The sequence below is a fragment of the Gallus gallus genome, chromosome 5 (genome assembly GCF_016699485.2).
Source record: "Gallus gallus isolate bGalGal1 chromosome 5, bGalGal1.mat.broiler.GRCg7b, whole genome shotgun sequence".
In the NCBI taxonomy this organism is placed as follows: Eukaryota; Metazoa; Chordata; class Aves; order Galliformes; family Phasianidae; genus Gallus; species Gallus gallus.
This window is the reverse complement of record NC_052536.1, coordinates 22441863-22469537: the sequence shown is the minus strand read 5'-3', so window position 1 is coordinate 22469537 and position 27675 is coordinate 22441863. Positions and strand designations below refer to the sequence as shown.

General features: G+C 43.5%; 1 protein-coding gene and 1 long non-coding RNA gene across 19 annotated transcripts in view; one reads left to right on the top strand and one right to left on the bottom strand.

Annotated features, from left to right (window-relative positions):
• Positions 1-27675, top strand: part of SLC39A13 (solute carrier family 39 member 13) — a 144236-nt gene that overhangs the window by 103422 nt on the left and 13139 nt on the right. For 2 of the 17 annotated variants that reach the window (XM_046941682.1, XM_046941676.1), the window contains 6 exons: positions 592-7843; positions 9045-14480; positions 15022-15138; positions 19473-20407; positions 25918-26025; positions 27250-27549. In XM_046941682.1, coding sequence (XP_046797638.1) covers positions 27282-27549 — 268 coding nt within the window. In that variant the 5' untranslated portion in view covers positions 592-7843; positions 9045-14480; positions 15022-15138; ... (1 more) ...; positions 25918-26025; positions 27250-27281. Of the gene's footprint in view, positions 1-591; positions 7844-9044; positions 14481-15021; positions 15139-19472; positions 21304-22378; positions 23055-25800; positions 26026-27249; positions 27550-27675 lie in introns of those variants that run through there. The other 15 variants (XM_025150706.3, XM_046941681.1, XM_046941678.1 and 12 more) reach the window with 15 other exon arrangements.
• On the bottom strand, positions 6987-20635 carry LOC112532479. Of its 2 annotated transcripts, XR_005860539.2 has the most exons (7): positions 15472-20635; positions 13974-14079; positions 12392-12507; positions 10947-10997; positions 10782-10833; positions 8468-8634; positions 6987-7123 (listed from the first exon to the last, which is right to left on the bottom strand). It is a non-coding gene; the product is annotated as an uncharacterized LOC112532479 (long non-coding RNA). The 2 variants fall into 2 exon arrangements; XR_005860538.2 differs by lacking the exon at positions 10782-10833.

The window sequence follows — 27675 nt, the reverse complement described above, 5'->3', positions numbered from 1 at the left end:
TGATTCTTCAGTCTTTGTGTGCAAGTATCCCCAAGCCACCTTCTCCCTGTTATTTGCTCTTTACAGACGAAGTTTTGGTCCTTTTATGGAAAAAAGTGGCTGTTAGGATGCAGTTCTACCATTCTTTAGCTTTCTTTCAGTTGTACAGGGATAAAGGGCACACTTTCTACTCAATACCAACTAACCAAAAAATACCAGGGCTCTGACACATACACATGCATCACAGGCAGGATCTGTAGTCACCAGCCTTGCACAGGTGAGGACTTCTCTTTCTTACAGCAGAGCCTCACCTTCTGTGGATGCTGGTAAATCTAGAGATGGCATATCCCTATATTTTGTGTATATGTTTCAGGGGAGTAAGTTTACTGGCTTTGGACTTGATTGAAAATGAAAGGAATTTCAGGAAAGTATTTATTCAGTCGTTTTTCCCTTTTGTCCAGTTCCCTTAAATTGCAAGTAAAACTATTCATAAAATAATCAGAAATAGGCTTTGCAACACTTCACTGCTAAATTTTGCTACTCCTTTTATGCAGTAATGTGAATTTGTTAATTCGAGGAAATTCTGTCACCGCAACTTTTCCTCTTTAACAGACTTAAGATATATCTAACTGATAGCTATAAGCTTGCGCTTGTATTCATGCACATGCAACTTGATCATCTGAAGCAAAAATTCTAATATTATGTGAAAGGACAAGACTGCAGACTACCAGTGTCTAGAGTGGACTCTTCTGATGCCTATCTCTGTGAGAAACAGTAAGTTTCCAGGGTGCCCAACCGTGTAAGTACATGATATCCTTAGAAGTCCCACATCCCACACTTTGCTAGTGCTGTCCGCATTGGTGTTCATCAGTCTAAATTTATCAAGCCTTGAAGATGAGATGAGGAAGATTGTTTTTAGTTAACTTATTCACTCTATTGGAGCTCCAAATGTGGACACAGTGCATCGTCTTTAACCATAATACAATTTTGAGGCTCCTTCTGTAAAAACCTGCTGTTATTTCATGTACGTTCATGCTGCTGATAATCAGTGGATAAACAACTTTCATAACAGAACTGCAACCCTCCTCCCCCACTCCTCCTAGCATACTGACAGTTGACTTGATGGTTAGCCATGGACTCATAGCAGTCTTGGATAGCCAGTTTCCACATAGCAGCCTGGCCTCTCTGGTCAGTATGAACCCTGCCACTCATGCAGTGTGGTTCTAAAGGTCTGGGCAGGCTTATCACATAGGTCTGTGAAGGCCTATTTCCTCATGAAGAAGTTTTCGAGCCAGTGCTGGACATGAATAACTACAAAGTGATGTGATTTGATCCCTCCTGTTCAGTTCCAAAAAACACTATTAAATTTTTTGCAAAAGTTAGCATAATTCATAATGTCATCCAAAACTGGTGTGTGTTCTATTTTGCCACCCTCCATGTCTTTTAGCATTACATTTCCTCCCCTAAGACCTGTCTCTCCATTATGCCTCTGTAGTATGTGAACACCACAGATGAGGTTAAAAGGAATTGCCCTGCAATAGCAATTGTAGCTACAAAGTGAGCAGTGTGACAGGCATTTAATGATGTATGTGCTTGAGAACTGTAGTAATTCTGGTTTTAAAGCCAGGAAGGAAAATCAAATGTCATCTAATAATTCATCATTATTCTCAGAAGAGTTTTGCTCAGTGGTATGGGAGAGAAGACTAGGATTTGCCATTTCTTATTCTAGCGTTTTCTTTGCAAAACCCTGTATAGATACTGCTAAGCAAGCTTGGTGAGATATTCAGAAAAGAATGGAGTTGAAGAAACCATCACATGAGAGTAGAGACTCTAAGCCAGAAGAGGAAGATATCTAACACTTTGTCCTTATTTCTTGCATTTCTCCAGCAGAGCAAATGTTTTTGTCTTATGAGCTGGGAACTCAGGAACACTATACTTGAGCTCAAATAGCTTCGGATTAAACCAGTGAGTGAAAACAGGTGAAAGTGAAACAAATGCCGTGCAGAGAGAGGAACCCAAGCTCTTTCATATTCACTTCTCTGTGAAAGGACTCAGGGCAGGCCCCTGGCAAGAGTTCATAAAGCAAGGAGACATTAATCTCTATTAAATATTTGTGTAAAACACAGTTGAAGGTAACAGAGGACCAGGCAAGAGCAGGAAAGGGGAAAAGTCCAGGAAGTGGAAAGTATTTGGAAATAATTTAGACAGTGTAGTGTGTGGTCAAAGTAGGTATCTACTTAAGTGCAAGGGTTTTAGCTTGTAGGTAATGGTAAATTCTCTCTTAAGTGTATTAAAAGCATCCAACACAATATAAACATTTGGAAATCAGTTGAATTAAACATATGATCACTTTGAGGCAGGAGATCTACAGCAAGTTCAAGGAGTGACAGAGCTATTTGTTTAAACAGAAGTCTCTGTTCCTTTCTGGTCTAGCCCCAAATGTCAGGACCATACATCGCTCCCCAGAAGGGGCCCACCAATGTTGCCTTCTGATGTTGCTCCTTGCAGCCTTAAGAGAGGTTTTCTAGGCTTGTATTTTCTCACTGTCTCCTTTTCATTTGGTGTAATTACTGTTTCCACAATGTAGACCTAGTCTGCTTTGGGGGATGATGGTGAAGACAACAGCAGTGAATTGAGGCTGTAACTGTGAAACTGGAACAGGCAGGGAAGCTTGGATCTGAACTGAAAAAGGTTAAAAAAAAGTTAGGTTAGTTTGTCAAAAAAGCCTGATGCTGTGATGGATAAGTTAAATCACAGAGGAAAGTCTACTGTTTAATTCAGAGAGCTTACTGCATGGTAAAATGCACGTCATCTTGTCTCTGCAAGATTTCTCAAGCATATGTTAGCTAACAGGTGTCAGTCTCAAATTTCCAGACAATCTAGGGGCCAATGTGAGTCTGGATCTCAAAGTACAGTATGAATTTAAATGTTCTGGGGTTTTTCTTTTGTTTTGCTTTGTTTATTTATTTATTGTCTATTAAGCAGGTGCTTCAATTATTCATTTCAGTTTTGAGAGCGTCCTGCTCAGGGAAGCCTTTACAGTGATCCTGGTTATATTGTAGTTATTTGTAAATAGGCATGAAGAATATCTCATATTGACATGAAAGTTTTAATAATACCTGCTGAGGAAGGTTGTAACAAGATAGATTTATTCTGCATCCCTTATACTACATCAGAGAATTTTTTAATTATTTATTGATTGATTGATTGGTCAATTTATATTCCTTGTCTGTCTTTTACCAAAATAGGTTCTTCTATCAACAAACTGAATTTAGTGTATCCTTGAACCCTCCAGTGGTTTGAATGTTTTTTGGTCAAATGTCTGTGTAAAGGTAGTTCTGTGTTTCAGTAACAACCTTCCTGTCCATCCACTGTTACTGGCTTGTGGTTTCTGATGCTTCGTGATTTTCATATTAAAAAAGAAAATGTTACTGTGGAGATGGGCTGTATCTCAGTGAACAGAAGTTCTTTTCCAGAAGTTTTATGATCTCTGGACCAATCTCATGACCCGCTGTGTTCTGCCTCTTGACTTCTTACTGTTTGGCGTTCTGAGCATTCCCCAGTCTCTTTGCAGCGCGTGAGCAGGTAGCCCAGCACCACCAAAGTTAGAGTTCCAACTCTGGAAAGATTCGGGATTTTTCTGTAAGGATGGGATGGTGATTCATTCAGAGCTCTCACAAGACTATCATGCAGCTGCCCCTGTTTCAAAATCAGCAGCCGCGCCAGCTCGTCTCCATCAGCCTTGAGAAAACAGGAAACACAACGGTCACCACAGGAAGTGGTGTGCTCTTACACACACCCCAGAAAACTTAGCTGCTGAACCTATTGCAAAATGTTAACAGAACACTGTAGGGTACACAGAGAAAGAGACGAGAAATCTGCTGACTTCTGGGTGCCTGCAATTCTAATCTTCAGTTTCTGAGGCCTAGAGTTTAACTCAGTCATCAACATGTCCTGTGTTTTTCAGTTACAGCAGCTTCAATCCCCTTCAGTAGGACGCTGTTATCGGAACAAATATTTCTTCTCAGTTATTTTGTTTCGTCCCCAAAACTTGTACAGAAGGGCAGCCAGTAGCTTCTTGTCTGTAGGGCTGACAGGCAAAGATAGATAGAAATAGAAAAGATGGAGACGACTATGTTTTATTCATCATGATTAACTGTGTACTCATTTCCTTGGTAACGTGGAAGAAATTGGTGTTTTTAGGGTGGAGATATGTATGCAGACCTTGTGATTCAGATGTTTTTCTTATTAAGTAAGATAACTTGTTTCTCACTGTCTTGGTTGCAAAGAAAAGGCTGAACCATAACATTGCAGAGAATAGAAGTACCCTATGTATGTTAAGGAGGAATTGCTCTGAGTTGGAAGCACCATTCCTTGAGGGTGCTGTGGGACATGGACATGACTGAAAGAGAAGAACAGGGTATTCCACACAAGAGGCAGAAGAAATGAGAGATACAATACACAAAAAAGACTTGCAGTTTGAGGTTTTCTATTGTGCTTGGTTACAACAAATGATCTTAAAAATTTCTTCTCCAAATTCAAAGGGGAACAAATCCTCATTAAGTGCTGGTTGCTGGGCAAGTAAAATTTTAGTAGGGGCCTTCAAATTAAATACATTTGTATTTAATTAGTATTTAAGAATTTAAATAATTTAATTTGTATTTAAGAAGCTGTAAAAGAAGTGCAATAATACATGGCAGGAGAGGATCAGAAATGGAAGGTGATGCTAGGCATTATTTTTCTGCTAGATGTTCCTTTTGTCCAGTAAATGGGCAGTTTGGGACTTTGTCCTGGAAATAAATTATTTGCAAATTCTTGTTAAGTTCTCTGAATTATTTAGGTTGAGCAGTAGAGGCTGTTGAAAGCTGGGTTATTTGTTTGTTTGTTTGTTTGTTTGTTTCAAAATTTGAAGTGAAAAAGTTTTTAACTTTTACTTGAAAGTAACGTTTCATTCAACTATTCAACTATTTTGAATTGTGAAAATGATTTAGGGTGAAGGTGAATTATCTACCCTTCCTGGTTTGGTTTTTTGTTTGTTTGTTTTAAAAATTCTTAAAAAATAAAAATCAGCCAGTAACAGTCAAATTATTCCCCCAGCTCTAACCAAAGAGAAATAGAAAGTTCAGATTCCTGAAATCTGGTCTTCACAAGTACAAAAAACAAGGAATATTAATAGCTATATTGAAAGAGTGCTAAAAGTCCTACAGAGAAAGTGAATAAAAGTATGAAGACAGTGTCATCAGAACATTAGAGGAATCTTTCTCGGAAGTTAGCTTGGATTTACTCAAACAGCAAAATTACATGCAATATCTTTAAGCAATCTTGTTTGGACGTGAATTACAGACAGATAAGACAGGCAGCAAGGATTAATGCTATGTCCATCTCTTTGGCTGTTAGTGTAATGTCCTAAGTATCTGCATTGTCTGCCTTGTTTCAAGTGGTCTTATTCTATGATAATGGAAATACAGTTCTACCAAAAATAAACTGAATATTTTACTGGCTACTGTTAGTCTGGAGAATTTCTGTCCTGGTTTCTGTTCTCCATATTGCTTTAGTGTGGAGTTCGTGACTTTCAACCCAGCTTACTTTTGAAAATGCTTAATCTGAGATGAAAACTTCGTAATACTTCATTTTGAAGTAACTCATCATATACAGATTGCTTCTATTTTGCACAGTCATTCAGCAGGCAGCTGTAACTCCCCTCATTACGTTAACTCTGTTAACACTGCACTCTCTGGAATTTTTCTAAAGCTTATAACTACTTTTTAAAAAATATCCCGTGTTTTTTCTTGCAATAAAATACATTTTCATTCCATGTGTTCACTGAGATTAGCAACATGACTTGTTCCAGTACTAACACATCCAGTTTCTCTTAATTTTGATATAACAACTCGCTCTTCCTCCTGGATATTTTGAAAGTTCTAAAAATATTAGTAAAATCATTAAGTTTACTGGACAGAGTACTGCTCTGCTCTTTTTTCCTGATGACTGGGATAGAGTTATCCTTTTCTCTTGGTGGCTGGTCTTCAGTAAATGCGTGTCTTTTCCTGTCTAGTGTTACCAGCTTTCTGTTTGTTTCCAGCATAATCTCCCAGTTCACATACTTGTTACAGATCTTCTATGGAGTTCTTAAATCAGTATTTTTATGTGGACAAATTATCATATCCTTTAACTCCAAGACATGTCTTACTACACTGCATCTATACAGGAAAGTAACTAGATCACATAAGACCTGAAGCAGATTCTGTACCTGTGGGAATGTTGTGCATATATGTAGGTTGCTCCAAAAGTAATGCCTTCTAGTAATGTCCATGGAAACTGCAACAAAGTGTACAGTAACACTGTTGGATAGAGCAAATTGTCAGCTACAAAACACTGTTTTTCAACATAGTCACTGCATTTTTACCATAGTGATGCATTTTTACCAACAGTGAACAAGAGTCTACATTTTTGCACTGGTAAAAGTCTGCATGGCCATTTGGAAGGTGGCTTGTCTTTCACATTGCTGTTGCCACTGCTGAAATGCACCACCAGCTGTCTCACTGGGATAACATCCACTGTTTGGTTCCCATAAATGTTCAGCAACCATCAGTGAATGTCAATGGGTGCAATTTTTTCTGCATGGAGAAATTCAGTGACACACCTTTCTTCAGACTTCACAGCCTTCTGTGGCAGGCACCAAGGCAACAAAGTGTAATGGAATATTGGTGGGAAGGTTCAACCTCTACTGCCGTACCACCAACGTCCACCTCTTATGTTGTGGGCCAACATAATAAAATAGGAAGCATTACTTTCAGAGCAGCTCTCATTTAAAATTGGCCTTCTGGGACTCCTTATCATGCCCACGTAAATGTGAAAAATAACCTGTCCTGAGCACAGAGGACATCCTTAAAATGTCTGTTCATGTGACAATCTATCCCAGAAACCAAACATTCAGAAATAAACCATTCCACCACTTTTTTCTCAGTTACTTTATTTAGCTTTGACTACAACTCACAGCTTGCTTCCAGATGTCTTCCAGAGGTCTGATATTCATCCTCACCTCTTTCTAACTTAGCATTTATGGAGATTGCATTTCTGCTTTCGGCCTATCCAACATTAGTATTAATAACTCTGGCACTTCTTCTTAAGAACTTCTTAAGTTCTGAAAGGAAAAAATCACAAATTACCATTCACTCTTATTACTTTAATATACAAAGCTAGTGTAGATCAGCAGGGAAACCAGGGATCTAAGTCCTCATATATTTCACGTGTTTGTTAGACTAGATCACGCTTTCTGAAAATTGTACTTTATTAGTGGTCTAATATGTAGTATGAAAATGATGTGAAGTGTGAGGCAAGAAATAGAAGGGAAGGGGTACATTTTATGCAAATGTACTCAGAAAGTGTTCAGGACTGGTGACTTCTAAGTGCTTAGGAAGCTGTGAGATTGCTGTAGTGAGAAAGACTTTGGGGGCCTCTCACTGGAGAAGGCATTGACTGGTTGGACTTATCACAGCAATGTACAGCTCAAGTAGTTAGAAAATTGCCCTTAAGGCTAGAAAAATCTCCACCTGTGAATGAAGGCATAAGTTGTGTTAAGCTTTATCATATGGGTGCAAATTTGAAAATGGAAAACAGTCTTTAAAATGTGAAAATAGTCAGTATTCTTTAAGACCCAAATGTGCTCTAAAACAGGCTAAGTTAGTTACATTTGATTGCACTTCATTCCATTTTTTTTCTTGCTATTTCTTTATGGAGAACTTTGTCAAAGTCACAAGCTACTCTGATCTCTCCTGCCTATGACTCTGCCAGTGCAGTTGCTGAGCTTACTCCTCTGCCTTTCTTTCCACTCTTGCTATCAAGACTACAAAGAAGGCCTCAGGTAAGGATCAGAAATGCATAGCAACAGTAAGCATCATTTTTTTCAGTAGCCATTCCATATCACACATTTCTTACTTTATAATCTTTCTTTTCTTTTTTCCTTTTTCTTTCTTCTTTTTTTTTTAAACTATTCTGCAGTCTCTGTATCTTAATTTGTTCTCTTTATTTCAGTAGCAAGGTAATCACTGTGGTCGCTCTGTATCTATGCTTTGTTTCCAATAGTCAGTAACTTCTTTCTAATACCTTATAGCCTAACTTTCCCAGGCTGCAACTACTCAGAACTTGTTTTGTGAAATATAGCTCAGGTTTATTTGCTTATTGTGTTGGCTGGCACAGTTAATTGATGGACCAAGAAAAACAAACAAACAAGAAGGATTGGAGCAATGGAGAAAGGGAAGAAAGAAATGAGGATTGGAAGTTCAAAATTCAGCTTAATCACTTTCATACTAGCATATTTTAGTCCATCAATTTCTCAATTCTCAACTCAAGTTTAGGCCAAAACATTAATTGAAACCTAATTTTGTTTCATTCATTAAAAAAAAAAAAAAGCCCATGAGATATGCAAGGATGGGTATATCTGTGATAACTCCAGTTACAGGACTTGATAGGGAATTTAAATGTTTACCTTTTTTCACAGCTTTTCAATGTGTAGGGAAAGCAATTTTTCACCTCTTAGACCCTCAAGTCTTGATTTTCATACATCTTGAGCTCTCTCTCTCACTTGGTTTCAAGTACTATCAGTTGGACATTAAGGCTACCAGGTATTCCTCCAATAAATAATCCTTGTCAGAGCTGCATGCGATACACAAAGTATTTTATAGGATTATCAATACTTTTGAAGCTAAACCAGTGCAGAAAAATACTTTCAGCTTTTCATGATGTAACAAGAACATAAAAGAAAAAAACTAACATTGCTTTATTTACAGCTCAAAGCAAATGCTTTTGCTTTGCCTTAATAAAACCAGTATCTACAGTATGCCAGTTATGTCTTTTGAATGACAGAGGGTTTCTACATGCCAGCTCTATTTTGGTTCCTTCAATTTTACTTAGAGGGGTTAATTTCCTTATGTCACACTTATGTGATTATGTGACAGAACTCAAGTTGTGGATAGAGCCGAACTTAGAGAATGAACAGATTTTTGTTTCCCCTTGTGAAACTGTTAGCAGTTTTAGCCTCATTTAAAATTATGTTTTTTTCCCAGGTTTCAATTATGCAGTTGTTTACAGTATTTTCTGCCTTTGAGGAGACAGCTTGAGTCTGAATCAGATGACAGAATGACTGGACAATGTTTGTTCTGCTCTGGACGTTGCTAAGGGAGAGGCTGCAGCTGCCATAGACCCGAGTGTTAAGCCCACACTTGCTTCTTTTGTAGCCTCTGGAGCATAAAAAAGCCATTATTACTGTGTAAAACTTCAGAAGATCTTTCTCAAGGTGGGTTAAGGACTCCTTTGAGGAGATCAGCTCAGATATTCTTTTTTTTTTTTTTTTTTCAGTGCTACCTGTCCTGTATATTTTTAATATTATTATCTGCTGAAGAATTGGATTGATTTTTGGTGCAACATTTTTCAGAACCATTAGTTTCAGTCTCTGTGACTATGCACAATTAAGATGGGCTTCATTTATATTTTATAATTTACATTTCTTACAAAGAAAAACAATTAGAATTATAGGAGGCTTGCATGGAGGGGAAAGGAGAAAGATAAAATAACCAGACCATTTATACCCTGCATTTGTTCCATTTGGTGACAAGCTTGATTATATCTCTCCCCCACCCATGCAAACACTGAGCTTTGTTTCTGTAGGTCGCAAATGGTATGATTTTGCATTTCTGCCTGCCTACTGGTTTGGGTGAAGTAAAGCAGTGGGGCTTTGCAGAGCAGGACAGCTGGGTGAACTGCTTCCTGCTGTCTGAATCTATCTTTCTCTTTCAAAGTGAGTTGCAGTAGTCCTTGTGGGAAGGAAGGAGAAGATGGTGGTTTTGCACAAACATTCTCAGTGACTGTTCTTTGTTTTGTGGCAATCTTGGAATTTCCCAGCAGGCTTTTCTTTCTTGCAGCTCCTCTGATATATTTCTTCTTCAGTTTCCTTTCTAAGTCTCTGAGCCGTAATCAAACTTGGTCACTGTCTTTAGGAAACGTAATGGAAAACTAACCTTTGAGCCATCCTTTGGAATGCCAGGGCAGCAATAACTCCAAAAAGAAGTGGAGGTAGGGCTGCTTCTTGCCTCTGGTGGATGGATTTTATCAGAATAGGTAGTGCTGATCTGTATCGCTCAGCCACACCAAGGTTATACAAAGAGCAGCAAAACCCCAGGAGCATAACAGTAGGTCTGCTTTTAACCTCAACTTTTATCTCTCACAGCCAGCTTCCTTCCCACACCACAAGCACCACGTGTTATTTTACACCGAGGCAACACTCAGCAACTGAGGTCTGTCTGTCCTTGGAATGGAAAGGGAAAAGACAGATGACAGGAACACCAGATGTGTGGGCAACATGAGGACTAACAATTATGGAGCAATGTGCCTACAAACCAGTACTAAACTGCTACATATGGCCTTCTCTGAGCTTTGGCATGGTGGGGCTGGGCTTTTCATCAGTCCCCTCTTTTTGTCTAGCTGTTACCTTCACCTTTAGGTGATGAGAAGTGAATACGACTGAAAACTGCTGAATGAAATGAGAGAAAGCTGAAGAAATCGGGGTGATAGCACCTGGTTCAGTCTGCCAGTGGGCACTCATGGCTAAGAACAGTGCCACCCTACGCCCCAGGGGAATATATTTGCAGTACGTGGAGAGTGGTAGCAGCTTCCATCTCTAAAAGGTTACTTCACTCCCCTCCTCATCTAAAATTTGCTTAACCCTGCAGATATGTAGGGAAACTGATTATACACTTCAACGCACTTCCTGAAAATCATCTCTATTGGGGAAGAGTGGTGCTTACTGCAGTTCATGAAGAGTGAGGCCTTCTAAAGCCTTTAGCGGGAGATAAGTGCCTGGAAAACAAAGAGGAAACAAAGGAAGACCTAAAGCCAAGGCCGTAAGTCTGCCTGAATGGGAACGCATTGGTGTTTACTTTGAATTACTTGTAGACATGGCAGATACTTACTTTTTAAGTGTTTCACACTCGGTGTGCTACAGAAATTGAAGCCTCCCTGATCTGCAACATAAAATGATGAACTGTTTAAAAACATGAGATGGAGTAGGCAAAAAGACAAAAAACAAAACAAAACAAAAAAAACCAACACTGAGACAGCTGCACAGACCAACAGCTGTGACACACACAGGAAATTTGGATGGAAAGAACCATTAGTGCATTGAGACCATCTCCTCTCCTGTTAGCAGGGCCAGCCCCTTCTAGCAGACTTTGCAAAAGCAGCTAGTTCATGTCAGATATGATATAAGAGACTATCAGATTTGTGCTTCTTTAGTAAACTCTCAGGGAAAAAGCCTTTTCAGAGATCTGTTTCTGCCTCACTTTTTCTTGTGCCCATTGGGCAACAGAAACAGGCCTATTCTCTGTATTTAAGAAACTACTCAGGCTACCATTTTGTGCTGTATTATCCAAATAGTGATGTTCTTTTGTTGTTCTACAGCAGATTCAATTGCATGACAAAGCCCATCCTAGGATGGGTACATGATGAATAGGGACAGCTATTTTGCAGCCAATCTGTTGAATGATTGACGTGCGTCTTAAACTTTAGAGAAAATAAATAGCTGGCAAGACTGTATGTGCCTTTTGGTCAAAGAACGAATCTCCCACTAAGCCTCAAATATTATAGATTTATTTTGCAGACCATATGCTTATCCTTTCAGCTCCTTAGGAACAGAGAGTATTACACAGATAAACACAAGCTCAAATTTTAGAGATTGCGTGGCATGTCTGCACTGTGGTCATCCTGATTTCCCACTGATAAGCTGAGCAATTTCAAATAATTTCCAATGATAACATCCAAAATACATGTTCCATGTGTAGCTGGGTAAATCTCATGGCCAGTCAATGTCCAAAATTATTAAATGAATCTATCCAAAATTAAAAATGTTTATGTTATTACAAACTATTAAAGATACTTGATGGAGTGTGGGTTTTTTGGTTGGCTGTTTTGCTAGGACCTTTTTTTCCAAAGAGCATTAGCTGGAAAACTATTTTTGCACTGACAAAATAAGAGATCTGTAGTATTGTCTGGCTCTTAAGCACAGTCTGTCGTCTTCCACATCTTGCCAAACACAGAAGACCATGTGTTTTCTGTCAGAGTCCCACAGCAAACCATGTGGAAAACAAAGGGCTATAAATAAGTCCTCCTCAACATGAAAGGTGACTAATCTGCTGCTTCCAATAATATCACCCCCCACTCTCTAAAATCCCCAGATTTTCTTTACCTTTACCTATCTTTGTGCGTGTGTGAAACCACACTGTGGCACTCGTCTCTTTAGAGATCTCATGCTACTTGTTGCTCTTTCAATCCTCAAAAATCCCACTTTAATTAATTAACATGTCCATTGTCTTTGTGGAAAGGTAGATTTCATAAAAGAGAATGTAACTGTAAATGCTACCTTTGAGAGTGTGATCCACTGCTTGACGTCTTGTTTGTAATCCAGGATACTGGGTTAATTTACTAGTTCCTCAGCTGATTAACTGGTCATTTGCATTCCCTATGCCTTTATTTCCCCTGTAAGACATGGGGTGGGGAAATGCATATTCAGTGCCTTGTTTGAAATAATGTACTGCATCTAAAAAAGAGTAAAATGTTGTGAGATCCGTTGATAAAAAATACAACATAAGCACTAAATGCTACTACCACAAAGCAAAGAGTCAGCTGTAATTGTGTTACAGAGCTTAAAATCCATGCAGGTCTGGAAAAATAAGCAGGGAAGGATTTCCTCCAGCTGTCTCTTCTGTCATTCACCGTCTATCAGCTAGGGGACATGAATCACCCACTCCTTGAATCTGCCCAACATTTAATGGAAATATGGTGCCAGAACCAGTGCTGTCTTTACTAAGCATGTGCCAAGGATTTCAAAAGGGTGGTTTTAACTAACCTTTTAGTGACAAATAAGTTTTTTAATCTTGTGCTGTATTTTAGTGTGCCATGAGCCAAACAATGACAGTCAAACTGAACAAGAGAGATGACTTCATTTGTTGTTCAAAAATATATTTTCACATTACCTAAGTCACACGATTAATGGAACTCACTTCCTGTATTTTTAAAAGTTATCTTCTTTTTCTCAACAGTAATTTTTTTTCAATAATTTCTATTCCTCCACTGTCACATTTGATTTCAAGTTAAGTTAATGTCTTCTCTGGCACAGGTATCATTTTGTCCCACAGTTGTGCTCACCTACAGCCAAAATAACAATAGCAGCAACAACAATTCTGTAATGTGCTGAAACTCAATGTTGTGTCAAAAACAGCATTTCATAATTTTGGAGTAGTTTGTTATTTTGAATTCATTATGTATTTTGATAACCCCAGGGTGAGTCATAGTAGGGAAGGCTGACAGTTGATGAAGAACTGAAATCTTTATTGCTATTCCACATTTTCTTTTTGACTACGGCTTAGTCTGTTTTGTTGGCTAGTTGTAAAATGAGAATTTGGAAGAGAACAACAGAACAGTATTCCACTGCAAGAAAGGTATTTTCATCTGTGATTTTTCCTGGATTTTTCTAACTGATGTCACAGTTTTAAATTGAATTTGTGTAAAAGATCTATAGGTGTTTTTCTTGATAAATTCATTTAAAAAGTCAACATCAGGAAATTTTCCCTTCATATCTAGCAATACTATAGGGAATCTATGCATTAGTTTACAGTAGGGAAGTTATACCTCAACGGTCGATGAAAATACGAGTCCATAAAGCACATATTTCCACATAAAAGCCTTAAATGTTTGACTTGATACATAGAAAATGTTGATAATGCTGAAGCTTTTGGATAGCTTAATAATAATCTCTTCCTTTCCTTGTGTTTTTCCAGGCCTCTCAGACTTCCTCCTTGACATAGTTTACCCACGTTGTGTCATCTGAAGTCCAGGAGTCCTGTGGACTCATAATATTTCATTCCTCTGTAGTTCCCTGTCTCTGGCCATCAGTGCCTCCCTGACTCTAAGCATGGCCCACCCTGCCTCTTTTTTGTTCTCACCTGTGTTCTGTTTTTCCATGTTGTCAAATGCTTTCCAAATCCTAGCCCATGCCTCCTTTTCCATGTCCCCGCTCAAAATTGGTTTGTGGGGAGTCCGGTTACAGCACTGGAAAGGCAAAACATAGTTCAGCTCCATATACAGGCTTGGGAATAAAGCCTGTTGTAACTAAGCACCCTCACAAAACATTTTTGCAGTGCAAATAAGTCCCCTGTGTGGGAGGCCAACTTTTTAAATGTGCAGTGTGTCATTTTAAAATTCCCTTGGGGCTCTAACTTTGTAGGCAGATGTCTTTGACACTGGTAATGTGTTTAAGTGACTTTTCACAGCGATCTGTCCAGACAGCATCTGCTCAGCAAAGCTGTCTTTTAGCAGACCAGTACAGGACAGCATCAAATCTCATGTATTTCATCCTAGCCTGAATGAGGAGAACTCAGCCTGCTTCACCTGAAGCACCTCTGCAGGAAGAGCTAGGACAAAAATCAGTGGCTGCATTTTGACACAAGCAGGTAACAATGAAAGGGAGGGGCCCTCGTTTCTTCAGCATAAATAACATTTTTATGACTCCCATATCACGATTCAGCAGCTCTGATGTCAAATTACAGTAACAAAAGAGATGAGAGATGGTATGTGTGGGAAGGAGTGTTGACAAAAGCATCTTGTACAACTTCCTCTGGGCTCCTCAGCTGTGTTATCAGAGGTGGGCAGCTGTGTAGGACAAGCCAAGCTTTAGGGGAGCAAAGCCCTGGACTGCTGAGAACCGGCCTGTGGCAATGGCAAGAAATTAGACTGATTGATAAGCTTTCAGACTCAAGATCTATGATCCTTGCTGGGCTGATGGGTCTGCCAGCCAGCAGATTAATTTGCTTAGTCTAAGTAAATGCCTGGGATGGAAAAACTGCACTGTGCACTGTTCAGAGCATCCCCCATTTCTGATGGTGCAAAATGTGCTAAGCTTAAAAATACAAGATAAAGCTAAAAGTGTAAAGTTCATTAAAACATTTTTAGATCCTTATAATATTAATTTGGGTTTCTTGTTTTGTATTCCAGTTTTTCAGTTACATCAGTTCTGTGTTTCCAGACTCTTCAAGCTGCCCTACTGTGATGACAGAAAGCTTCTGAAGGAAGAAGACACTGAGATTCCAGAGGAACTCATTATGCCAGAAGGTATGGCTTCTCAGAACACAGAACGAAAGATAAAGTACGAAACACTTAGCGTGAAGTTCTGGGGAAAATAAAATGGTCTAGCAGGACTGTATCTCACAACTTTTCTCAGCTATATTTCCTCTATCAGTGTGATACCGTTCATATTAAGATCAGCTTTCTAGACCTCATCTTTGAGATGTTATGCCTGACTCCCTGTTGTCTCCTCCTAAGACTTAGTTTGAGTCCATCCCTACAAAGCCTTTCTTGCCCCTGTGCTGCTTGGTTCTTTCTTCTAATCATTTCTCATGAGGTCTCTGCTAAATGTACTTTTGCATGCAACTTTTCACCACTGACCCATAGCCGCAGGAAAACATTTCTCTGTACTGGATTGCTGATATGATGAGTGTTGCATGTAAACTGCTCTGTTTAATCAAAACTTCAAGCTTCTCAGATGACTACGTAACAGCGAATGCCAGCTGAGCTTCAGTGGCAATTCTCTTTGCTATTCTTGTTCTGAATCCTCCTATGTAATAATGTCTGCCGGTGGCACTCCCACTATTGTTCCAGTCCTGGGCTTCTTTGCCAGCAAGAGGAGGGGAAAAAAGGGCTTCCCCCACCTACTTTTAAGTACCTCAGATGACCTTTGCTATCTGTGACACCTTCTTTAGTGCCAGCTTCATACAGCCTCTGTCACTGTAGACAAATAAAAATGGAAAAACCCTAATCTTAAAGTATTCTTCCACCTTGGAGAATGAATTCTGTAATGCAGCATGTCAAATTCAAACATAGCAGGAGATGTTCTCCTTGGTCTTCTTAGAGAACTGTTTGTACCTGCCTACTGTGAAGTTTTGTATTTTAGCCAAAGGGAGATTGTGTGAGTTCACCAAGAGTCTGGAATAAGACTGTAAATTACTGACTTCAAAACTACGCAGTTGTGGTCCTTATAAGAAGAAAATGGAGTGGACAAGAATGCTTGAACCTAGAATTTGAGTGGGGAATACTAATAATGGATCCTCCTGCATTTAAGAAGATGGACAATTTAATTCCAGCTGTTATGGCTTTGTGGAGGGTATTGTCCAGAATCACACCATCACTGCTTTGGGGATCCCTTTGCACTCCATGTGCCCCCCTTCATTATATGGCCTTGATATTTAACCCTTTTTCGATGCCACGTCTTAGATTGTAAACACAAATCTTACAGCCCTGACAAGTGATTACTGTGCCACTTAAAGGATATGTACCACTGTGTAGTTTGGAGCTGACAGCACAGGTCTCACTACTTGCAATAGCTGAGAGTGTGAATCTTGGCACTAGAATTCAGAATAAGAGTCTCATTGTGAAGAGATGCAGACCTCACTCTATGAGGAGAAAAAAAGTGTGAATCTTGGTATTTGTGTCTGCAACACTAATACTGAAACATCCATATTGAGCTACAGCCTTTTGAGCTGTATCCTGTATACATGAAGAATGTGTTAGATTGAAAAAATCACGGTACAGTGATTTTCATTTCTGAACACTGAAGGACATCAGAAAAACATCCTTCATGTTTAGAACACAACATTAATTACTTTTAGATATAACATAAGGAGTGCGTATCACACACATACTGATACACTAGATTGTGGCCTCATTATTTAAGTCTGAAGCCTTAGCAAGGAAGAAACCCATGCTGGTCTTCTGCTAAAGTCTACCTTCTGCTTGACCTCCTAGAGCTTTGTCATTCATTGCCATATACAAAGTTCCCCTTCCTTTTCTTGCTTACATTTGTTAAGACTAGGTAGGGCACCTTTTCAGGAGGACTGTCAGTGAACTTGCATAAATTCTCTTCATCTCATCTGCCTCATTTAACTCATCAGGCTCTGGCTATGTCTTTCCTAGACCAGGCCCATTTTTCTCCTCCTTTCTCCAGTACTACACTGAAACCTGCCCAGATTAACCAGCACTCCTGTGGCATTCCTTTTAATCCTTGCAAGCATTAATAAGCTGTAGTGAGTCAAAGAGAGCTCCCAGCTGGAAGTTTTGTGTCTGTACATGGGAATGGGCATAAAGGAGACACTGGGGCTAGCAGACAAATTTGTGGTGCTCACAGAGTTAACATGCTGACAGAAACACTGAGGTTTACATCTGAAAAACCAAATGTAAAAATAATATGATGAGTAAGACTAAAATTCCCTGTTCTGAGCTTCCATGGGGCCAGCTCCCCTCCCCCACCGTTCAGGCATCAGCAGTCACTTCTCCTTTTTGCTGTGCCTTGCAGAAATGTGTCCTGGGATGAGTCAGAGCAGGACTTCCAGGCAGTAGCATTACTGCATTTGGCTCCCATCAAAAATGCCTACTGCCAGGGCCTCACATCTCCTTCCACATACTCAGAGGGATCTCCTTCTGATTTGCTTGTTTCTCCTTGATACTTTTTTTTTCTTTTTTCTTTTTTTTTTTTTTCTGAACCAGACGACTGTTGAAGATATGAGTTTGGAAGGGGTCTCCGGAGGTCACTCAGTGCAGTGTCCTCCTCCAAGTGGAGCTTCACAAGTAGATCGGGTCGCTCAAGGTCGTATCTCCGGGAAACGCCACAGCAACCCTGCCCATCTCTTCCAGGGCCTGACCACCCTACTGGGAAGAACTTTTAAAGTTCTTTCTGCCCTATCCACATTCATAATCTCTCCAAGTTTTTCTGCTTGTCCACGTTCCATTTGTCATTGTTTAGCATCTGCTCTTATACATATGCTCCTATCAGGTATTTTATGTGCCCTCTGCACGCGCTTTGCTGAGGCTCTGGTACCTTCCTTGCAGTTAGCACACACCATTCACCCTTTTTCAAAGAGAACGAGAAAAAAAATGCTTAAAAATGCCCTGGGAACAGAGTGCAGAGAACACACTTGGGTGTAAGGAAGCATGAATTTAGTAAGCCACTCCAATCCCTTTATCAGCATGTTCTGTGGTGAAAATTCAGCCGCTTAAAATGTCTTCCAAGGAGAGGCCATCTCCTGCGGTGGCTGGGGAGCCAGACTGCCCCTGAGTCCTCTCCTTAACCGAGAGCTGGCAAGGTTTTCATGAGACACCCAGGGCCTTATTCCCTCTGAGGCTGTGCCTGACAGTCTCCCACAGCCCCAGAGCTTCGGAGGTGGGGAGGCTGACACCTTCCCCGGGCTTGATCTGCTAAAGGATGGGGCTTACACATCTGCTCTCTGTCATGTGAGACAACCACGGTACGGCCATATAGGCCTCACTCCCGAGCCCTGGCTGTGCACGAAGCCCTGGCGACAGCACGCTCTGAGCAGGGAACTGCAATGGCAGTGCCGGGTTGTTAGCAGGCATCGTGGTAGGATGCCGTGTCACTCCCTGCTGCATTTGGAGATTTTACGAAGGCCACTCGTGTGTTATTATCCTTGGGTGTAATTGCCTATGTTCAGTGGCTCTGTAATAGATCAGATACAATCTGTGCTGTACATCTTCTGTGCCCCGATGCTGGTGAAATCCCGATTTCCCCGCTGAAAGCCGTTCGGTTTCAAACCCTGAAAGGAAAACGAGGATTTGGTGCGGGGCCGACCGCCTCATTCTGAAGGCAGGTGGCACCTCCCTGCGGCGTCTCTGCAGAATTACAGCTTCCACAAGACCGTCGCTCTCCTCAGGGCGGTATCGAGCCGCTCCAGAGCAATTTCGAGCTGCCAAACCCCCGAAGTCTCGAGAAGCAAGCAGACGTGCGAGAGTAACCGACTCTGCTTTCCTCCTTTCATATGTATTCCACCAGTCTTTCACCCCGAGTGCTCCAGATGGATTATTTTTTTTTTTCTGGTTGGTGACCCAGCCAATTAGGCACGGTTTTGATTGAATTAAACTTGTTATCGACCTGACATGCATTACTAATTCCAGTACTTAGTTTTGATAGTGCAATCACATGTCAAGTAGTTGTGGTTTTTATTACACTTTGATAATCACGTCGTTTGCAGCAATTGTCGTTTTCCAGTAACTAATTTTGTCATTAAAAACATACTCGCCCAATGTATGGGGATAGCTCTACTGACATCTCATGGCTTTTGTGATGCACACCATGCTAACCTTTGGAGGCTCTGCACGAGGTGTACCCCGTGCCTCTGCCTTCACTTCATGCCAGTGAGCTTCAGGGACTTCACAGCTTTTTTTCTGGATAGTTGCTTTCATTCCACCCATACAGTGCCCCACTCCAGCAAGAAGCCACAAGGAACCACAAACTTTAGCACAGGTGAGTGCTGGGGGCCCCCAGGTGTAAATGTTAGAGAGGCCAGAACAGGTTACAGGTGAGAAAGGAGGAGAACTGGGTGCATGCCGGCTAGTTTTGTAGTCTGCCATTCTAAATGACTTGTGTTTTTACTTCTCAGATGAGAACACTGATCAATTAGGAATACAGAAACCTAAAGTCGCTTTTGGAGAAATGAGGATGAAGAGGTTCTGCGGCACGGGGAAGGTGAGAGGAGGTCCCTGTGCCTGGCTCCTGTTGCCTCATCGCTGTTGTAACAAAATCCCAGCTCTTGGCCCCAGCCCATCGGACTCTGGCTGAGCCACACTGATCTCTGCCTGCTCCCAAAACGTCACTGCAGCTGAGAATTCAGCCACCAGCTGCGGAAGAGCTCCATTTGATGCGCAGTGTGGAAGCTGCTGCCGCGTAGTGGCATGAACTTCTGAGTGCACATTTCATCCACAGTGCTCCCCGCGTTGGCTTACGGCAGGCTACAAACTGAAACTGAAATCCTGCATTCCTGAAGTCAAAGCAAACCCATTTGCTTCACTGAACCCAAAATACCACTATGGATCCCAATACCCCCAAATTCTCAGTGTGGCTCAGATCACCGAGGAAAGCAATGGCGACCATCACAGATATGACCCGGCAGCACGGGGAGCTGTGCTCTGGGAGGCAGTTGTTCAGGCAATTGGAAGCGTCCGTGGAACACAGGAACCATAACTGCAGAACCAAAGGCCAACTATTTTTTTCTACGAAAGTTTGCTTTCAGAACTCAGCGCCCACTATAAACATTCCGCTTGCAAGCGAGAGAGATAAAACTTCTCAAACTGCCTTTTCAACACATCTGTGCAAGGCTTTGTTTCCCCTGCATGACTGCAGAGAGCAGCTCAGCTGGCACAGGCTGCTGATGGCTGCCTTCATTCCTAACTGCTGCTCCACGGCGTGATATTGGGGTGATGTCATGGACTCGGGTGGGACTGCAGACGGGAGCGGCAGCATCCACAGTGTCTCCGTGAGGAAAGGGATTTGCTCTGGAAACCGGCGAGAAGCAAGTTCTGCATCTCAGGGAAAATGGTAAGCGATGGAACAGAAAGGTACGTCAGTGTATTTTGGATAGCATATTGGAAACTATAGCTCCGAGCTAGCTCAGCCTGTAGAAAAGTAAATCTTTGTTCTCTGCTGACCTAGTTTCTGGAGCAGTTGCAGCTTCTGCAGATCAGTGTAATAACCACAGATATTCTTCATCATTAACGGTCAGCAGCTGTGCTTGCAGAGCCCTGGTGTGACCGGGCCGCAGAAAGGCTGTCGGGCAGTCACCTGCTTAGACGCCTGCTAAGAGTCAGGGATGTGTAAAGTCGTTTCATCTGTTACGAGCGTTTGGTGGGTAAGTCCTAGAGGGGCTGCCATACTTTCCTCCACTGTAGTAGGATCCAGAAACTCTGCCCAAACCCAAGCTCCCACCGCGCTCACTGTTAAACATCTGCAGCCCAAAGGATTTATAATCCATTTAAACAAATCAAATCCCTACGGGCACATTCCCAAACCAGCTCTCCCGCACCACGCGGTTCTTTCTGACCCGCTGGCCGCACGCTGGTCCCATTTCTTCCTTGCGTTTTTCCCTATAAAAGTAAGCACCTCCCCAGCTCTGTTATCCCCACGAGACGGTGCTGTTTCGGTCCCGCAGCGGGGTCTTTACACCCCGTCCGGCGGGGAGCCGTGGCCCCGTCCCGCCCCGCCGGGCCGCCCGGTGCCGGCACTCAGGCGGCAGGAAGCGCTCCCGACGCCGCCCCCTCGGTGGTGGCCGGAAGCGCGCGCGGCGTGTCCCCGCCGGGGCGGCGGCGCTGGAGCCGAGGAGGCCGGGACCGACGTGGCCGGCCGGCGGAGGCGGGGCCGAGGGGCCGCCGGGCGGGGCAGGCCCGCGCCGAGCGGCGGCTGGATGGCAGCGTCCGAACGGGGCACGGCGGCGCTCGGTAACTCCGGGCGCGGGGCGGGAGGGGCAGCGTAGTTGCGGGCGGCGGCGGGATGGGATGAGCGGGGGCGGCGGCGCCGCGTTTGGCACCGGCGGGGCCCGACCGCTGGGCACGGCGGTGGGTAGCGCCCGGCCGGGCCCGGGGTCCGCGCCGCCGTCAGCCGTGAGCCCCGCTCCCGGTATCGCTCCGGTCCCGGCTCGCCGTCGTCACGCGTGTGGCCGCCGCAGTGCCCGGAGCCGAGAGTCGCGTCCCGGCGGGATGAGGCGGACAAAGTTTGGGAAGTAACTCCGGTCGCGACTGTGCGCTGCGGCGCGCTCGGCTCCGCGGGGAGCGCCGCGCGGGGCGGCCGGGGGCTTTGCGCGGCCCCGGAGAGCCCGAGGGGCCCCGGCCGATGAGTACCCGCAGAGGGCTGCCTGCCCCCCCCCCGCGGCTCCGTCTCGTTCTGCGTTTGTCAGCATTCCTCTGATGGAAAAACAAAGCCCGCCCCCCCGGGAGCCGGCGCGACGTCGATGGGAACGGCTGCGAGAGCGGGGCCGGCGGGTCACCGCCCGCAGACAGAGCGGTGGGGCCGCACGGCGGCCGGCGATGTGCGGCTGGGAGCGGGCGGGGGGCAGAGCCCCCATCCCACCCCGAGCGACGAGCGGGGCTGCGCCTCCTTTAGGGTCGGTAGCGGTGGGATGGGGAAGGAGCGTTGAATCCGTGTTTTAATCGCCCGCGGGAACAGACGAGGTGTTTGCCAGGTGTCTCGTCCGCCCCGTGCTGCTGTACGCCATCGTTCCGAGTCCTGTGCGCCTCCGGATTATAGCTGCACGTGCTCTGATGTCTCTCTGATTTGCCCCTTTTGGAGGAAAGGGGGAGTCCCAGCAGAGCGCGGCTCGCTGCAGGCTGCCAGTGACCGGGAGGGGAGGGAGTGCTCCGGACACCGGGTGTGCGGGGTCAGGGCTAACAGCAGTTCAGAGCTCTCCGCGGGGCTGATGCAGGGAGGTGGTGTGTGGAGATTTTTGTATGGTTTTTTTTTTGGCTGAAAGTTATGTTCACTCCCTGGAAAATAACTTTTTTTTTTTTTTCCATGCAGTACTCTCTTGCAACTGTAAGACTAGGCAGCCGGCTTCCAGGGAGATCAGTTGTTTATAGGAGTTGTTACAAAGAGCTTTTCCTCCTTCTGCCAACATCTGAAAGGCCGTTGTGTGGCAGTGAGCAGTTGTACTGAGACAGAACTGAATTCTGTGTGATCCAAAAAGGCAGTATCTGTGAGAGGTTGTGGCAGCTGGGCTCCTCGCTTGGTGTTTGGTCTCCCTTCTGCCCACTCAGGTGTGTCTAAATGGCAGATTCCTGTGCATTTGTTCTTCCAGAGCTGGGAGGACCTTACTGCTACTCCAGCTCTGAATCGTGGTCACAGTGGACTGCACGGTCAGCTCACTGACCGGCTCGGGACACGCAGTGCTGTGGAGGGTGCTGTTGGTGGTAGTGGTGAACAGGTTGTGATCTCAGCATGGCTGGGAGAGGGGATACTGATGGGACTCTGGCAAAACTGATGAGCAAATGTTACCGTGCCTGTTCTTCTTTTGTGTGTCTTTTTTAATAACCCATATACCCTCCATGAGAAAAAGCACATCTCTTATAAACTTGGTTTATGTCTCTGCCTCTTAGTGGCTGCTGATCTTTGAGAACCCAAACCTGCTTTCTCTCAAAATTTCTCCAGACTTCCCTAGCTGGATTCCTGAAACAGATGCTGATGTCTAAAATTAGGGGTAGGTAAAGACCTCTGCAACTATAGTGGCAGGGTATTATTTTCTCTCTTGAGCTTTTTTTTTATCCTAGGACTACATCTTGATTGCTCCCTTCCTTCCCCTTAAATACATCTCATGAGCAGACAGTTTGATTTCAGAGACTTTAAAAACAGTAAATAAACTTAATGTGTCCTGAGGAGCGTGCAGCAATGAGACAGAAATGCAAAGGGGTTAAGGGATAAAACCTGCCAGTTGTAGGGCAGGCGGTTATGATGTGTCAGGAAGAAGCAAATGCTGGAAATGTGCTCTGAATAATTAGCCAAGCGCAAAGATCAGTGCAGGGTGATGCACCGTGTTCTTCATAGGTGCTTGTAAGCATCAGGAATTTATGGCCGGAGATATGAGGTGGTGCTGAGGCACAGGGTGATGTTGGTCAGCTGGTGCAGGTGTGGGGAAATGTGCTGTTTGCCCCTGTTGTGAATAACAAGAGGAGAAAGATCTGTGGGTCATGGGAGGTCAACTGACACAACGATGAGAGAGGGCAGCTGGTTTTCAGTCACTTATGACCCACAGTTGTCCACCACGGTCTCTCTCTGAAGATGCTTTATGTTACTGGAGAAAGGTGAACCCATACCTGCAGCTTGCTTTCAGAGGCCTGCATGTGCCATTTGCCATATGTCTCTGCCTCTAGCTGGGATCTCTCTGGCTCAGAGACCCTCCCAGGTGTTACTTAGGGCAGACCCGGGCTCTGAGCAGGGGGAACTAAGGAAGAAGTGGACCTGTTACATCAGTTGTGTTTTCTTTTCCAGATTGATTTCCAAAAGTTGTTAACTTTTTGGCAGCCATATCACAGAAGAGTCCGGTTTGTGCTGCTGTCTGTCATTGCTGGGCTGCAGAGAGCAGTCGTTGTGCTATGTGTGTTCTTTGCATCTTCACACACATGTGGTGGTGGTAGTACAAATCCTGACGTTGTGTTGCAGTGGCTTCCCTTCCTGTAGGAGAGCTGTTCTCAGCCATTTTCAAGGTCTAATCCTGTCACGAACACAGTCTGGGGTTGAAAGGGATGCCTGGCCAAGGGATGGTGTGATCTGCCCATTGAGCCCCTGCACCTCCCTGGGCAAATGCCTCTGGCTGGATGGCTTCAGTCTGTGTGGTGTTCAGGACAGGAGAAAGTATTTTTGGTTACGGGACGGCTGATGTTTGCAGACCATCTTATCTTCTTGTTCTGTTGTTTTACAAAGGGAAATTTGGGAGATTCAGTGACTTTGTTTTACTGTAGCTTTGAGGGTCTGAGCGCATAGCTGTGGAGGAGACCTGAACCTTGGTGAGGGTAACCGAAGGAGCTGTCAGCATCCCAGGTGTGTTCCGGTGACAAGGGGTTTGCACAGCAGAGCTGGGCAGAGGGCAGTGTCTCTGGCAGTGTTACTCTCACTGCCACCCATCAGCCCAGTGCCTGCTCACTGCACTGGTGGAGATGGGTTGGTACATGGAGTGCTGTGAGTTGAAAATGCCCCTTGCTTCTGTCAGTCACCATTCTCAATTCTGAAAGACTTGGAGCTGAAGATCTTCAGCCTTTGGTAGGGACCTGCCAGTAGAATAAGGATCTCAGGTGTAGGGCAGGGAGGGACTTCAAGATAGGATCTAGTCTTTGCAGTAAAAGAGAATCTGAATCTTTGCAATAAAAGAGAATCTGAATCGAGTGCTTACTCCATTTTTTTTTTTCCCCCCAAAAAGGAAAAAGAGTCCACTATAAGAGATTCTGCGTACCCTGTTTCAGTATATCACAGTTTTGGCACTATTTAAATTTGTTTCTTCGTGTCCAAGCCACATCATGCTAACTAATTGAGCCGATTCCGCCATGTGGAAGAGTTGAGCGCTTTCCTCTTTCTTTGTGACTTGGTGCAAGCAGACTGTTCTGTTCCCTCCAGTGTTATCTTTTCAAGACTAAACATGCCCGGGTTCTTTGGTCTTTTCATCCAGATCATGCTTTCTAGACTCCAGTTTTTGTTTCTATCCTTTGGAACGCCTCTGATTTTTTTTTTACATCTGCTTTATAAAGTACAGTATATGAAGTAGGTGCAGTCTTTTGGCTAACGTGTCCTCCCTTATCGGGAGGAAAATAGAATCACTGCCTCTGTGTCACACAGACAATACAGCTATTAATGTGTTCCAGGATGTCATTTGCCTGCTTTGTAGCAGGCTTATCTTGCTGGCTCAGAATTAATTTCTGAATCACTGTAATCCATGTATGCCTCTTTTCCATTTTTATTTTTTTTATGGCATGTTGGAGTTAATCTCTTGTTGTGCCCATTAGATTTATTTGTCCTCGGTCTACCATTTTGTACTCATCTTTGCTGAGATTAGCAGCATGTAATAGGTAGGTCAGTGTCCTCCTTCACAGAGTTGCAGGACCCTGTCCTTTAATGTGCGTTTTCGTTGCTCACTGCAGCTGGGCCTTCCTCCAGCAGTGATCTAGTTAGTTCAGAGCCTGAGACTGGAAAAACCTCTTGGGTTAAAAAAAAAAAACAAACAAAAAAAAAAACCAAATCTGTTCATTTGTTTTGAACCCACTCACTTATGGTGTCAGGTGTGAGCACGGGCAGGGGATACTGGCTGAGGGGAATTGGGACGAGGGGCTGCGCTACTGTGATGTGAGCCCTTAGATTTGTTTTTGACACCCTGACTTTTTGTCTTGATGATTTCAGGCCCCTTTCTGTTTGGCTGTTATTTAATGCCTTGCTGTCTTTATTGCTTTCTTATCTTACAGGTAACTACAAACTGATCACTTAACTTGATCAAGGATCTTTCAGAGGACTGAAGTTACTGGTCTGTAACTTCTTAAGTCTCTCCTCCATCTCTCTTTTTATTTCTTCTTTTTGTAAAGGTAGATGAGGCATGATGCTTCTCCAGCCTTCTCTGGCCTTTGCATATTCCCATAAATTTTCAAAGATGCTTCAGAGATTACCACGTCTGGTTTCTTGAACGCTTTCAGGTGAATGCCATTATTTCCTCTCAGCCTACAGCTGCCACGCGAACAGTTGTTGTGCTGTTCTTTTCTAACCCAGTCTGTTCTTCTGTCTGCAGACTAATTTCTCTTGTCGCATTTTACTTTTTCTTCTGGAGACTGAAGGAGGCATTTGTACTTCAGGCTTTCTATCATTTGCTTTCCGTTCCTGTTTGCTTATGAGTAATTATCTTTATTTTCTTCTTCTAACAGCCCTTTTTCTTTCAAATTTTCTTGCGACTGAAGAGTCCTTAGTAACAGCTGTGCAGACTTTGGTTAAGAGTCCATCTAACCCAGTATCCTTCTTGGAAACATTAAAAATAGGGCACATATAATTGATATTTTCCAGCTTCTCTTCCAGCCTCCGGCTCCTTTCAGATAGAGATTTCCTGAGCCTAATGTGGGTTGTCTAACCATGAACAGTCAATAGATTTATTTTCCTATTGTTTGTTCTGTGTTAAATCCATCTAAAATTTTCCCTTTTTTTTTTTTTTTTGAGAAGTGCCTGCACACGAGTTACCTGCTAGTGAGGAGTTAAACCTGCTTTTGTTTTGTAGCTGACACTCACTGTCCTCATGTGATGGCTGTTAGTACTTACGTTTAAGAGACAATGCTTAATCACCTATTGCTATTCCTGCTCTCTTCACCACTCATAACTTTATGAACTTCTACTTTTTAACCTGTCTCTCTTAGTTGCCTGTTTTGCCACATGCTGCACCGTATTTTTGGTTGTCTTTTCTATACAGTAATCCCACAACCACGTCTGTCTCTTGGTTTTTGTAATTCTAACGTACTAATTCCGTGATAAAAAGTACCAGAGAGAAAACATACCAAAAGGCAGAGAGCAGACTAATCCTTCTAGCACCTCTGGTGAAGATCTTTCTCTGAGACCTTGGGAAACTGAAGGGCAAAGACGGGGACCTGAGGGTCCAGGCACTGTGGGCTCCTCGTCCAAAGCACTGGAACTGAGATGGTGGAAGGCAGACTCTTTCACAAGATGTCTCATGTACAGTTTCATACACCTGATGATAAATAATGTCCGTTATTGATATGTTGATAACAGAATTTCACGTTTCTTTGGGGGGAGGGGAGATATACCCACCTGCAGTAAGATGTTGAGGGACAGGGTGTCATGGCCAAGGCTGTTCCTCCAGGGTGGTGGGAAGGAGCCTCTTGCACGCTCTCAGAACTGGTCTCATCTGTTCTTTTCAGAGATCGGCCAGCCTGGTTGAGACCACTTAGCGATGACAAAACAAAAGCTTCTGCTCAATGGGACATTCTCCTTGATTCTGATCGTGGCCTGTGAAGCTCAACAGCTCCCCAGGAGTCATGCTGCCAGCAGTTCTGGTCCTCTGTGTGAGAAGGAGGCAGAGTCCTGGGGAAACCTGTTAAGCAGTGAGCGGCTGGATGCCTGGATCTGTTCCCTCATCGGCTCGTTCATGGTGGGGCTGAGTGGAATCTTCCCCTTGCTGGTGATCCCCTTTGAGACAGGAGCTGCTCTACGGTCAGAAGGTCAGCATGCTACTTGCATTAGCCTTCCTGAAGCCATAGGTCCTGGGTTATGACTGTGACAAACAGGACTTTGGATCATGCCAGTGTTACAGAAATACAGTCCTCCAGTACAAGCGCTCCATTTCC